At 42.5% G+C, this 14,138-nt stretch overlaps 1 protein-coding gene across 1 annotated transcript in view; it reads right to left on the minus strand.

The window, feature by feature from the left end:
- Positions 1 to 11,009, minus strand: part of PAPLN (papilin, proteoglycan like sulfated glycoprotein) — a 50,456-nt gene extending 39,447 nt beyond the window's left edge. Inside the window, exon 1 of the mRNA XM_059474761.1 lies at positions 10,756 to 11,009. Within this exon, the coding sequence (XP_059330744.1) occupies positions 10,756 to 10,764 (9 nt within the window). The 5' untranslated portion in view covers positions 10,765 to 11,009. The remainder of the gene's footprint in view (positions 1 to 10,755) is intronic.
- Positions 11,010 to 14,138: the final 3,129 nt, after the last annotated feature.

A 14,138-nucleotide genomic window follows, 5' to 3' on the forward strand; every position in this document is an offset into this window, starting at 1 on the left:
AAAATACAGAATGTGTATCACTATTAACAATGGTAACATTGATAAAAAATCATTGTTGCATGAGGATATGACATCAGAACCAAGAAATACCCAAAATGAAATTTAGTTGATCTGGTATTTGAGTATTTCAGGTTACTTTGTGATGGGCAACCATTCTTCTTATAGTCTTAGGCCTCAATGAACAGATTCCATAACAACTCTCCAAGTCCGTATATACCATGGATTTTACCACTGCCAACATTCACCATGCTGAGAATAAAAAGCTTGTTCCTTAATACTTTATCTTTCAGATGTAAAAGCTACAAAAAACAATCAGTTGCACCTGTGTACAAAATAGTAATGATCAGGGAAAATGGAATTGGGAAAACAAACACTGATAAACTTCTCTCCCTAAACACTGAGCGCCAGCCATAAGATTCATAAGAAAATGAAGATATAGGAGTTTTTTAATATTAAAAGACTAGAATTAATTTTGGTTTAGTAATTCTTAGGAAACTGAGGGAAGACTGTGTATCCTCCATCACCCACAGGTACTACTACTACTCTTCCTATTCAAATAAAGGAGGAAACAACCTGGGGATACCTTCCAGAAGATGTAAAGGACGCTCTCTGTGCTGTAGAGGCCAATAACCAGGGCAGGCTGGATCTCTGTCACAACTGTACCAAGCATCCTAACCTTTCTCAGAGGAAACACAGGCAAGAAGACACCCTTTGGCTACAAGATCTGTGTACACAAGCAGCAAAGTTCTCCTGAATGCCCACAGCACTAGGAAAAGGCACTGTGAAAGCAGCATCTTCCTTGAACGGTGTAGTCTTCAGAGGTAAATATTTGAGACCAGCTCCTATTCCTACTACCAGGAGGGAAAAAAAAAAAATCACCTTTTCCCCAGCAGTCCTCTCTCACATATTCCATTTCCAGCCACCTCTCAGGTCCACAGATATGGCCTTGAAAACCAAATCCTTGTTCTGGTGCTAATGAACTGTCTGCTCAGCTCTTTCTACCATCTGAGCCTAGAGGCAGACAGGGAGCTGGGACCAAACCACATGGGGCTCCTGCATAAGAGGCTAGAGGAGCAGGTTACCAGGGCTAGCAGTGCTCCCATCTCCAGGTAGTTACAATCTTGGATGTTTTCAGCCAGGCAGCAGAAAAAGATTCTCTGAGGAGACAAGCAGAGTCAGAACCCAATGTATGGGGCAACCCTGTGCACCAAAGCAGCAAGAGGTTACAGCTCTGATGCTTGTTTGTACTTTTGTGCCATTGCACTTGCATGGAAATTGCTATCATATGTCCCAAATTTAGCATTAAAATATTTAGACCATCCAGAGCTATTAAATTGGTCAAGAGATTCCCGGAAGGATTGGCAGAAGGAAGAACAGGACCGTCTGTATCCTGTGAAATTCCCCACTGGAAAAAAGATCCTGTATTTGATTACTGAGCATCAACAAACTTGTTATTTTAAAAGCTTCCTCAGATGAAGGATTCAGCATTGATTCCTTTCACCTTAGTTTCATCCACAATAGATGGGATTGAAGAATCTGTCTGAAACCTTAAAGAAAGGGCCAAGTTCTGCTCGTAGATTTCAAGGCCGTTTAGGTCCCCGTAGGACCTGGGGTACAGCAGCATATGTTTATTCTGCTTGCTCGCCATTCTTCTCACTGCAGGCTGGGTGTGCGGGGGAGGAATGAAAAGGACAGTGTTTTGCAGTTCTTTCACTTGTAACAACAGCAGCTGCTGCTCCCTGAGCCTCCTGCCCTTCTCCAGTTTTCTTCAACTCTCCCCAGCTCCCTTTTCCCACTGTGTGCTAGAACAGCATCTCCACCCAGAAACAGCAGCAGAGCCTGAGGGGAAATGGTGACTTTATGCTCAAGCTATGGAACAGCTGCTGGAAAGCTCACAAGGAGGAATTCCTGCCATAGTGCTAAAATATGAAGTTATCTCAGGGAGAGGGTTTATGAGTTCACAACAAGAAAGGAACAAGCAGAATCTTTAACCAGAAATAGACGTGTGCCCAGCTGAAACCTCTGCCCATACACCAGAAGAGATTCAAATTGTCTAGGCAGTCACATCTGGCATTAAGTGCTCAGGTGAGATGAATAAAAGGCTTGAAGTGGGGAGTGGTTCCAGCCACCTGTGAGCTTGGTCAAAAAGAATCAGCTTCAGAGTTGAGCTCTAGACTGTTTTCTCGAGGAGATGCTGACCCAAGGTTCTCCAAACACGGGGAGAAATTCAAACTGGGACCTAACTTTAACAGCTCAGGAACCTTCTATTCCAAAACAGGAGGGTGAGAGAACCACAGAGGAGATAACTGGAATTTCCTAACTGAACAGAACACAAGAACACCATCACCACTGGAAACTGGGATAAGCACCCTTATTTCAGGGTTTAACACTGAACCCACTTAGGAAAGAAGCTTCTGCCTCTACAAACAGAAGTTTTAGAAAAGACAGATGGGCAGACTTGGAGACTTCTCTATAGTGGAGCCAGCAGTGAGCTGCTGTAAAAATATTTTATTTAGTTTGAAACTTATCTAGGGCCAGGCAGGCTTAGCAAGATCAGTCAAATCTTCATGAAGACCAGGAGTATGTTTTAGAATCAAGGACAGTTTTAATGACTCTCATATTTACTTTATGTATGTAAATCCTGCCTTCCAATGTACAAATAAAATTGCTTACTTAAACTTGGCCACTTTTTCAAACAACCTCTTAACATCCATGTTCTTGGGGAAACATATATACATTGCCTGTGTATAGATGAAAAAAATATGTGTATATATAAAAAAATAACTTTGAATTAGTTGTCTAATTTCAGGGTCTCAAAAGCAATAAAATTACATTTTGAGGGAAAAGATACTGGACCAGGATGAAGAGATGTGTTGAACTTTTAATCTATTAAGATGATGACTTTTTCTTTTCAACAGGAAGGAAATCCAAACTTAAAAGTAATGTTATGAATAACTTAGCCTTGTGTAAGCAAGAACTTAAGCTGTTTAGGCACGACAGAAGCAGATCACAAAGTCAGAATAAAACAAGGTTCATGAGTTCCATTGCTCACACATGTATCAGGTTTTCTCTATTCTTTGTGAAAATAATTGGACAGCCAGTGTTTAGCACACAAGACAGATCAGCCTTCTTTGGCCTGTGAACCACATTTCTAAGTCATCTTTGGCCAAAACCTCATTTCACATGTGTGATCATATGTGTGAGTCAGGGGTTGTTCTAGGAGTGGTTCGTAGGCAGAAGGCAAAAAGATCCCTTCAGGGCTCCTCCTTGGGTAATCTAGATGAGATTGAGCTGGACATGCAGGTAAGTGGCAAAGCCACCCAGCATTACTGACTTTGGCAGGTCCTTACAAGTGATTTCATCCCCCTTTTGGGAATTTGCATTACTTAGTTTGAAGTAACCCTGACACAGAAGCTGCCTTTGCCTGCACAGCTTCTGAGATAGAGGTCGGCCACCCTGGCAATAAATATTTACCTGCTGCAATATCAACAGAAATGGCTTATTGTAAAGTTTAGCACATGCAGCACAAAAACAGATGTTGCCACAGGGATCCCACTACTCACAGGTTTTCAGAAATTCCTTCCCTTTCCTCCACTCACTCCCCTTTAACACATCAGATCTCACTTTGATGTTTTATTTTTAGAAATTTGGTTGAAGGAGGTGGGAAGCCAGAATGGGCAACATATCATCATCTTGTTATTCACTGACAGAAATTTTTGAGTCATTGACTGAGAGCAGTCTTTGAGCTTTTAGATTCACTACATTTTCTAAAGACATTATGATTTTTGCTTTGCTCTAAAAACCATCCAGCACATATCTTTGTTCCAGCTTGCTTTTGTTTGCCTTGACAACTGAGAAGCACCTTTTAAGTTTTTGCTGGAAGAATTAAAAAGGAAAAATATACACACAGAAAAAGAAGGTAAGATGAAGGTGGGGGGACAAAGGGGCTTTGCGGAACAGGGATCAAGGATAGGGAAAAAAGTTCCTTTGCTTAGGATGTGAGCTGAGTGAGGAGAGCACAAGGACCACATCACACAGCCTAGAGGAACCAGGAAACAAATCACCACTTTAGGTAGATGGTATCACATTCAAGATACTTCTTAATATGCCTGTTTTCTTCCCCAAACACAGTAAATCATCCCTTTTTTGGACAAATTTTCAAAGAAAATCATGTGTCTTATGTCCTTTGGGTTGGGGCAGATAAGCCAAATAATGTCTATGTGCCCATTAAAACAGAAGGATGATGGACTTCCTTTGTCTTGACCATGCCATGAATCACATCCATGAAGAGCTGCTTGTATACAAAGCAAAGGATAAATGTTTATAAATGAATGCAAACACAGGTCTGTCTGAAAAGGCTTAATGGGAAAGGAGAGAAAACAAAGAAAACACAAGTTGTCTGAGCATAAGTTTACGGTGGTGTCTTTATCATTGGTGACTAGATTTAATAATTCATTCTAAATACACATTAGAAGTTGAAGAATCCTCATCAAGAAAGTAATCCCACTGGTATATACTTTCAGCCATGCATATTATGGAAGACAAACTTTCAGCTAAAACATCTTTAAAATTCACCTTGTTAATAAAAAAAATTTGAAAAACTTACTAACAAGCACAGCAGCAGAGCACCAGCTGGCTGGAGAACTGAGTAGTAGTAACACAGAAGCATCCTTGAGCCTGCTCTATCAATGGTTTCAACTCAGCCTTCAGGCTGATTCCTAACATGAATCTGCACCAGGCTATCACTTCATGTGGCTGACAAAGACTGACAATATTTTTTTACAGAGGACTTGTACAGCAAAAGAAAGTTCAGCAACACCTGGGGAAGCCACAGCAACGTCTGAATACTGAAATCACACAAAATAGTAGCTGAAAAATCATTAGGCTCAAGAGCAAGATCAACACACAGAGATTTGAGTGAGGCCTCACACCATACCCTATCAGTGGGTGTGGAAGATGCAGACCTGCCTCTTTCTGGCTCTCCAAAATCCACAATGATGTATCTCAGGCTTGGGCCAGTGAAGCACCATCTTCCAAGCAAATGTAATCACTATGCCAGCCCTTTGCAGGAGCTAATACAGTATTTCATGAGGGCAATTTTCTGTCTACCTATTAATATCAGCTCAGATTCAATTTTATGCAACTAGCCTCCCACAATTAGGTTTGCAGCAAGAGATTTATTATAAGGAGTAAAGATAGGATTCTGACTTCTATTTTGGTAGTCTCACTGTGCTTAGCTGTTAATTAAATCTGGGAGCATGTAGGGATAATGACAAGCACACAGACTGATTTAGACACTGCTAAAAGAAGCCACACACTGCCTATGGAAAATACATTACAAGGATATAATACACCAAACACTAGCATAATTGAAGAGGAATGGCTAACAATCTTTTACATTTACTACTGTCCTGTCACAGCTTAAGCTTCATTTCTATGAGTTATTAAGCCTGACCTGAAATATCACCTGACACTGTGCATTGGTGCTGTTTATAAATAATAGAATGGACTGGGTTGGAAGGAACCTTAAAGATCATTTAGTTCAACCTCCCTGCCATGGCCAGGGACATCTCCACTACAGCAGGTTGTTCAAAGCCCAATCTGACCTGGCCTTGAACACTTCCAAGGATGGGGCATTCCCAGTTTTCCTGGCCAACCTGTTTAGTGCCTTACCACTTTATGAATAAAGATTTTCCTCCTAAATCTGCCCACTAATAGTTTAAACCATTACCCCTTGTGCTATCACTACCCACCGACGTAAAAAGTGACTCACCATCTTTTTTTTCAGTCCCCTTTCAATACCAGAAGGCAGCAATAAGGTCTCTCTAGAACCTTCTCTTCTCCAGGCTGAAGAACACCAGCTCCCTCAGCCATTCCTCACAGAAGAGGTGCTCCAGCCCTCTGAGCATCTTGTGGCCTCCTATGGACCCACTCCAGCAGCTCCGTGCCTTTCTTATGGTGCCCAGACCTGGACACATTATTCCAGGTGGGTTCTCACAAGGGCAGAAGAGGAGAATCCCCTCCCTTCCCCTGCTGGCCATGCTGCTCTGGATGCAGCCCAGGATGTGGTTGGTTTTCTGGGCTGTGAGCACATCCTGGCAGTTCATGTCCAGCTTTTCATCCAGGAGAACTGACAAGTTCTTCACATGGAACCACATCAAAAGCCTTACAGAATTCTACGTAGCTGACATCAGTCAGTCTTCCCTTGTCAACCACTGCAGTCACTCCACCACAGAAGGGCACCAGGGTGGGCAGGCAGGATTTGCTCTTTAGTGAAGCCATGCTGGCCTATCTTGCATTACCTCCTTGTCTTGCAAGTTTCCACACTGTGTCCAGGAGGATCTGCTCCACAACCTCTCCTCTGTGCACCAGGCAAAGAGGGGAGGCTCACTAGGGTTTAGTTCCCTGGTCCTTCCTTTTTCCTCTTTTTAAAAATAGGAAAAATGTTTCCCTTTGTATAGTCACTGGGGAGTTTGCCTGACTGCCATGACTTTTCATGGCTTGACAACCAGATCAGTCAGTTCCCTCAGGACCCTGGCCTGCATCTCATCAGGCCCCACAGACTTGTGCCTATTCAGTTTCCACAGGTGGTCTCAAACCTGTTCTTCATTTACAGTTGGAAGGACTTCACTTCCCAACTCCCACCTGAGCATGTTAGCCAGCTGACACTAATCTCTTACAATTCAAAATGCTGAGAATTCCTTAGGAAAGGATTTTCATGCTAGAAGATTGCTTCAAATTTATTTAAGTTTATTCCATCCTAAATATAAATGCAGTAATTTCTGTGCTGTGCAATGGGTTAAAAATAAAAGTCGAGTATTATTTCAAGAGGAGATTTTAAAACCATGTAAATTTTTCTCTGCCTCTCTTTGCAAGATTCACATCTCTGTTCACTGAGAGGATGTTAGCACTACATTCAACAGTATGCTTGTAGTATATATGCACAGAGAACACCTGTAAAACCTTTAAATAAATTTGCTGGGGGACTAATAATAGACAGGGAAACATAAGACTATTTACCCTGAATCTCATGTGGGTTTTGATTGCTGCTGCCTCTACATTGTTTCTGGAAGCCAAGATAGTATTTTTCATTTAAAGCTAACTCAGTTATATATATGTATATATGTAAACATGTCAAACACACCACACTTGTACAGGTACATCTCTTCCCTAAGGAATTGCTCCTACAAACTGTGATGCAGACACACCTTCAGTGGTATGAGGCAGAAATTCCCCCAGAGAAATCTGTGGGCTTGCTTACCTTACTGTGCAAGAGAAAGATGAGTAACATGGGGTGAACTAAAAGAAACAAAAATGGAACAAAATCACAACCTAAACCAGAACTTTAGATTAACAAATTTAGGAGGGAGAATATATGTGCTAGTGGAATTGGGGCTGCTGTCTCTGAGAATACTGGTCCTAGCATCTTTCATCTGTCACTAAAAATTAACTTCATAAAAAATGATCTTAGGAGGGTGTGATCACACTGCAGTGCCTGGAGAGCTCTCAAAGGAAGCACATGCTCGACGGTGTGATCACAGCAAAATGACAACGGTGTGATCTAAAAATAAATTGGTTCCCTGCTCTGAAGCTGGTTTCTTCCACAGATGCCCAAACCAGAGCCTCCAATTACTGCTTTAAGGGCTAGGCAGAGAAATAAACAATCTGTGGATGGCACTTGTTTTCTATACATCACATCTGCATCACCATCTGTCAGGAAGGTGAGCTTGTTACTGTGTGAGAAAGCATAAACAATTTGATCATAGTCTATGCATATGAGTAGACACCCACTCAAGTACTTTTATATTAAAGTTCCTTCCCAAATACCTAGCAACCCTTATTATTCATTGTCCACGACAAGACTGGACCACAACAAATCACAGTTCAGATCCAGGAGTGCTGAAAAATGATCCTGTGAAGCTGTATCCAGCAGAGCATCATTCTGAGAGAAATAAGTCCTTTTGACAAGTCCATCATACAGTGGGCATAACTGCAAATGACTGTTCTGAATCCAAGCAATCATCGGTCACTGTCTGGGCTCAGCAGCTGTGCCAGGTACACTGCAGGGCTCACAGCACTCCTGCATCATCCTTCCCACAGACCTAAGAGCAAACCCACCGATTTCCTCTGGTGCTCACTGAGCATCAATATGCCACTGGGAAAACACTTCTCCTTCATTCAGCTGATGATGAGCTTGTAATGCTAATTGTGAGGACTGCTGTAATTGCATCCTGTGTTTTCTAGGTGCTGTAATCCTACAAAACAGAGCTCCCATCCTCTTACAAAAAAAAAAAGCTGTTTGTTTGCTGCGAATTATAAGTCACCAGGTACATACACAAATGAGCAAAATGGTGAATCTCTTATTAACGTTTAAGGTCCCCACTGAACAAACAGAAAGCCTTCTGGTAGCCTAAGCTCTAATGTCCTGAGGCACAGAACAGTATTTTTCCTTGTTTACTCTCTATTCAGAAGAAAGAGTCCACAATCAAGATCGGGATAGTTTCTTTTTTTTTTCCCCCTTTTTGGGTTTCCTATTCAACAGAACAAAAAGACTAAACTTTGCACCTTTGACTCAAAAGGTGCTACCAAGAAAACCAGTTGCAACAACATAACTGATTTCCAGTTTTCTCAATCCTTTTAGCAAGTCTGGACATGGCCATTCACCTAGATCCAAAAGAATTTTGGTGCCTAATTTGAGAAGCAATTAATCCCTGAAGCAGCTAGATTAGGTGAGATCTACCTGCTCTCTGCTTTACCAAGCTGGTAAGCAGCTGGATCTGAGAGAGCCCATCCCAAAGCCAAAGGGATCTGCATCAGAAGTTACTGCACTTACTGAACAGCAACATTTGAGATCATCCATTCCCTAAGTTCTTTACACAGTGATGACTACTTTCCCTTAAAATTGAGACAATTTTGGTTTTTGCCTAATATTCTTTTAAACATAAATACATACAGAGACCAGCAAACAAAGCTCTACATCCTTGCTTGAAAATCACCTCAAATCACTCATCACATATCTTCTATCAAATACTACACTCAGAATGGATTGTTTACTAGCAACCAGATTTGGAATAGGCAAATGCTACAAATAAACGATCCCAAGCCCAGCATTTCTGGGCTGCCATCAAGCACTTAAACTCATGGAGAAAAATATTTCAAAACCAAACACCTCTAAGGTGTCAGGACACTTCACACTGTATAAGAACCTAAAAATAGACCCAAAATACAAGTTTCAGTTATCTCACACTGGACAGAAAAAAAGCACAAAGTTTCCAGAGACAGAAAATTTGCTCTGTTTTAAATTTATTTTTTCATTTTACCAATCAATTAATTCACTGACATGAGTGAATATTGGTTTAAATTAGTGCCATATCAAAGACACTTGGTGGCCTTATCCACCCTTGTTCCCCATCACAAACACCTCCCTTTGCTCCCTGTGAGGGTAGAGCATCTGTCCTGGAAGCCCAGAGTGAGGCTGCCCAATACACACATGGCTGTGTAGCATGTTGGCCCATCCTCCCACAGCACCTGGGAAAGAATGGCTTTTCATGACTGCAGAGACTGGGAATGCTCTGGCATTAAAGTGTGTAGCACATCTCTGGGAAGCCAGGATAAAAAGATGTAAGCTGCGGGCCAGTTTACAATGGAGCAGTTGAAAGGCCTCATAAGTAGAAAGGGTAAACGTGTTTGTGTAGATACTTTCCAAAGTAATAAACAAAGGTGTTTACAAACTCATTTTAAGGTCTCTACAGGGAGACCTAAAGAAGCACACCATCTCCCTAAGCTCCTGTACTAATACTAGCCATTCCTAGTAGTCGTAGGGACTCCATTCAAAGCTAACATTTCCTTCCTCAAAGCTTTGAAACTCAGTTTCAAAACACCTGCTCCACTACTTCCACCTGACCACCCGTGCACAAGGAGTACCCAGCGCACCAGGCAAACCTACTGCTCTCCCACATCGCTTCCAGACCATTACCTCCGTGCCAGGACAGGTCCCTGCATCCCTGGAGCTGCCACCTTGGCCTGCCTCACACCTCAGGCTCCCTCAGGGATGAGACCCGGTTCCCTTTCACAGACAGGTCTGGTGTCTCCGGCGGCATGGCCCGGCCGGGCCTCCCTCCCGGCTCCCCTCACGCCGCTGAGGCAGCGCGGGGTGACGCGGGGCCGCGGCCTGCCCTCAGCACCTGCTGGCCCCGAGCAGGAGCGGAGCTCTGCAGGCTGACAGCCGGGGCTGCAGGAGCCGTAGCACCCAGGCAGGCTTTGATCCTGCGTGCCAGAGCTCCGTTTCTGCCGTCAATAGCCCCGCTGCCTTTGCCTCGCAGCCCGTGCTAAGGGAGCGTGTGTGTGCCCCGGCGGGCTCGCATCCTCATCCTGCCACATGCTGGCACATCCTGCCACATACTGGCACATCCTGGCACATCCTGGCACACCGGCACCGCCCGGGCACCTCCTGCTCCCCCCAGCCGCAACGGCAGGAACTGCGCTGCAAGTCCCACCGGGATTAACTGCGTGCCGAAGGTACGCGTGTTCACCAAACTCATGGAGCATCTTCTTCCCTTCCTTCTAAGAAATAAAATTCTGCAGTCATAAGGACTCTGGTCTCTCCTCTACCCTGTACTCTTTTAACTGAAAGGAAAAATGATGGGAAATGAAAAATAGTTTAAAGCACACGAACAGCACTGAAATGACTAATAGAGAATAGATATCCAGGTAGAGGGATCAGGAGGCAGCCCAGAACACAAAGTCAGCTCCTACCTTCTGCATGTGCCTGTGACAGGTGAGCACAAAAGTTGGAGACACTCTGCACTCAAGCTCCAGAACCCACTTTCCAATTGTTCTTGTTGAAACAGTGGCACTCCAGTGCTCTTCTCCTCTGCTTCTGTTTGGTTACTGATCCTTACTGCACAGGAAAAGCAGAGTTGTATTTCATTTAACCCCTTCAGCCTCTCAGTTTCTTCTCAAGAGTTTTCACTTTTGCTTTGGGGAGCCAGCGCCGTAAGCATGCACACAGGCACGCCTGCCATGGAATTGTTTCTGTAGCTCCTGTAGTCTGGAGCACACACATGAGCTCCAATCTGTGCCTAAAGTTGTTGCAGGGGTGGAGCCCTTTGTAACTAGTTTTATTTTAGTTGTAGGCATCATGTCATATCAAAAGAGCGACAGCTATCTACAGATCCATTCAGTATTCATTTTCAGTAAGTTCTTAACTCTGAAAAAAATATTTAACTTCACATTTACTTTAAAACTACAGCCTGAATCACAGTTCACAAATAAGTTTTTGATAAAAGAAACTTTGAACTTAAATACAATTCACAGCCAGATTTGGGGCTGGGCAAAGTTAAGCAGACCCTTAAAAGCTGAAAATAGCAGTAATTTGGATACAGACCTGAATTTAATCAAAGACAATGACAGCACAGATTTCTCTATTTTTTTCTCTAACAAAAGCCATGCAATTCAGAAACCTCCTGAAAACTCCCGTGAAGGAACAAATTAACAACATAAAAACTGTAAAGGAAAAGGAATCTAGCTGGACGCATTACAAGGAAAAACTTGTGGTTTTAATCATGTGGATACTAAAGAAAACATTGCATAACAACTTATGTGTTGCTGTTGTTTTATTTTGCAAACAGATGAATTTGCCCCCCCATTGATTTTGTCCTCTGCTTAGTATAAAACAAATAAATAATGAAATACAGGGACCACAGATAGAAAAATAGATTCTGGTCCAGCTATTATAACAGCTATCAGCATTTCAACCCTATTTAATATTATGACTGAGATTTCCTAGATTATGAGAACAGCTTTAAAGTTTTAAGTTTGGGTTGGTATTTTATGTTTTGCCTTCCAGTTTTAGAGTCCTTTTTCATCAGTAGTTCATTTGTAACTATAAGAGAGACAAACTTGCTTTCCAAAGGAAAGATGAAACTTCTACTTTCAGTTGACTCCTCATGTTGAATCATCCATGGAAGACATCAAGATGTGCAATGAAATCTCCAGAACTGGTATCACTACTGTCCTCTTGGCCATGCTGCTACTTTAGATAGTCAAAAGGGACAATATCTTTGCCAACTGTTGACAAGCCTAGATGTGCACAGCTCCAAATGGAAGTTTCTAGCAGACTCATAAATGCATGAGACACACAAGCAATTTTATTCCAGGGACACGGCTCTCTTCTCCCTGCTGCTCAATCCCTGTCTAGCAGCTAGCCATGAAAGGTACACAGTGCTCAAATCCTACCATTACTCATCCCACAGGGGACAGAGTTCAAATAAAAGTCAAATCTTTTCCACAAGCAAAAGCAATCCTGTACTTTCCTGTCAAAGCTAACTCTGCCACAATAAACAAGGATAAGCCCTAACAGGAAACCCAACACAAAATGGCAACACCTCCACCAAGCAGCAGGGGAACCACAAGATAATGAGAAAAACAATACACCCCAGAAGAACATCTAATGGTGGTGCAGGTGTATGGCTACCTATGTTATCCTTGCCAGGAGAAACAAAAATTGGACATGTTAATGCCTAATTGACAACAGAGAAATGATTGTCCTGCCTCGTTAGATTCAAATTTTCTTTTAAGAAAAATACATTTGGGCTTTGGGCCAAGTTGTGATCCCTCCTTTAGCATCAGAGAGTGGTCACATGAGCACGTGAGCACTTTTTCCACCTGTACTCTCAATTAGCCACTGGCTAATACTGTGCTGCTAGGTGTCGCCTTACATCCTAACCCTTCATGATATTTGGTCAAACCAACACCTGAAGCCTTGGCTTTCTATGAATAAACCAAACTTTCAGATCAGTTTAAAGCTTTTAGCCCATTGGTAAGAAAAAGCTGGAAATCCAATCCAAATGATTCAAAAACTAGAAGGCAAACCACCACCCCCTGCCTCCCCCCCAACTTCAGATGAATTTATAAATACCCGATCATTAAAATGCCTCTCATAGCAGTGGGACCCTCAATTAATGTTTCTTTTTTAAACACCAAGTTTAATAATGTTCTTGTAGTTCTTGTGTTCTTAGTTGATAAGCTACAAGGAAGTACAGAGACAGGGAAAATATGACTGCTCACGTTGGAATCTAGCCAGAATACATCCAAAAAACAGCTGTGCCTACTGCATTAAAGCAGATACTGTGTAAACACATCTGGATTAATTTTAACCCCATAGAGACTTAATAGATGAGCTCCTGAGATGCTGAAATAAAAAAAAAAAACAACTTAGCAGACTTTTACCACAAATAAGCAACATGAAAGATCATTTAAATTTATTTTATTAAAAAAAAAGGAAAGAATAATCTGCTCATGCTTCCTGGTTCCAGCTGTGATGTGACAAAATCAGAAGCTGTTAGTGTAGGATTTGAGCTGTTAGAGTAGGATTGAGGCCACTGCTTACCTAGAAAAAGGCAATGCAAATATGAAGTAAACCTTTGCCCTGTAGTTTCACAGAAAGTTTTGCATATGTACCTTTCCTCTGGGAGAAAGGACATGATCCTTGTGTTGAAATTATTTTCACCACTTATCTTTTAGTGAAAACAAGATAATCCACTGATTCAAGACCATTGTCATCTCTTGGTAAGACACTGCTGGGGCACTGTGGACTGAACACAGAAGGACCACAGGCATTTGCCTCTTGCCACCAGGTCTATCCAGTGGCTAGCTGGGCATCTGGGTGTCCCAGATGAGGTCAAGAAGAAACAGTTGAGATGAATGCACCGTGAATGGATACTGCTGAGCACAATATCCCTTCTAGCCTGATCACTGCAGTGCTTTTGGCAAGGAGCAGCCTCCAAGGAGCATTGGGATTTCAACAGTTACCTGGCCAGAGGTCAGCAGTAAGGCTTCTGCTTTCTCTTTTGTTATACTTTTCATGGGAATAAACTACCAGGATTCCTTATGGCTAGAGGCTGTGTCCAAAGACTGTCTAAAGGTCTGCATGTTTACGGGACAGGGTTCCAGTCTAACTAGTTATGGCTAACACTTACAGCACTATAGCACTTAGCTGGTCACCAGATGCCCACCATGGTGCCCTATCACTCCTCATCCTCAACACAACAGAGAGAGAAAAACTGGTGGAAAAACTTGTCAAACATGATAAATACAGGAAGATTACTCACTGGTTGCTGTCATGGGCAAAACAGACT

The sequence above is a fragment of the Ammospiza nelsoni genome, chromosome 6, assembly GCF_027579445.1.
Source record: "Ammospiza nelsoni isolate bAmmNel1 chromosome 6, bAmmNel1.pri, whole genome shotgun sequence".
NCBI classification, from domain to species: domain Eukaryota; kingdom Metazoa; phylum Chordata; class Aves; order Passeriformes; family Passerellidae; genus Ammospiza; species Ammospiza nelsoni.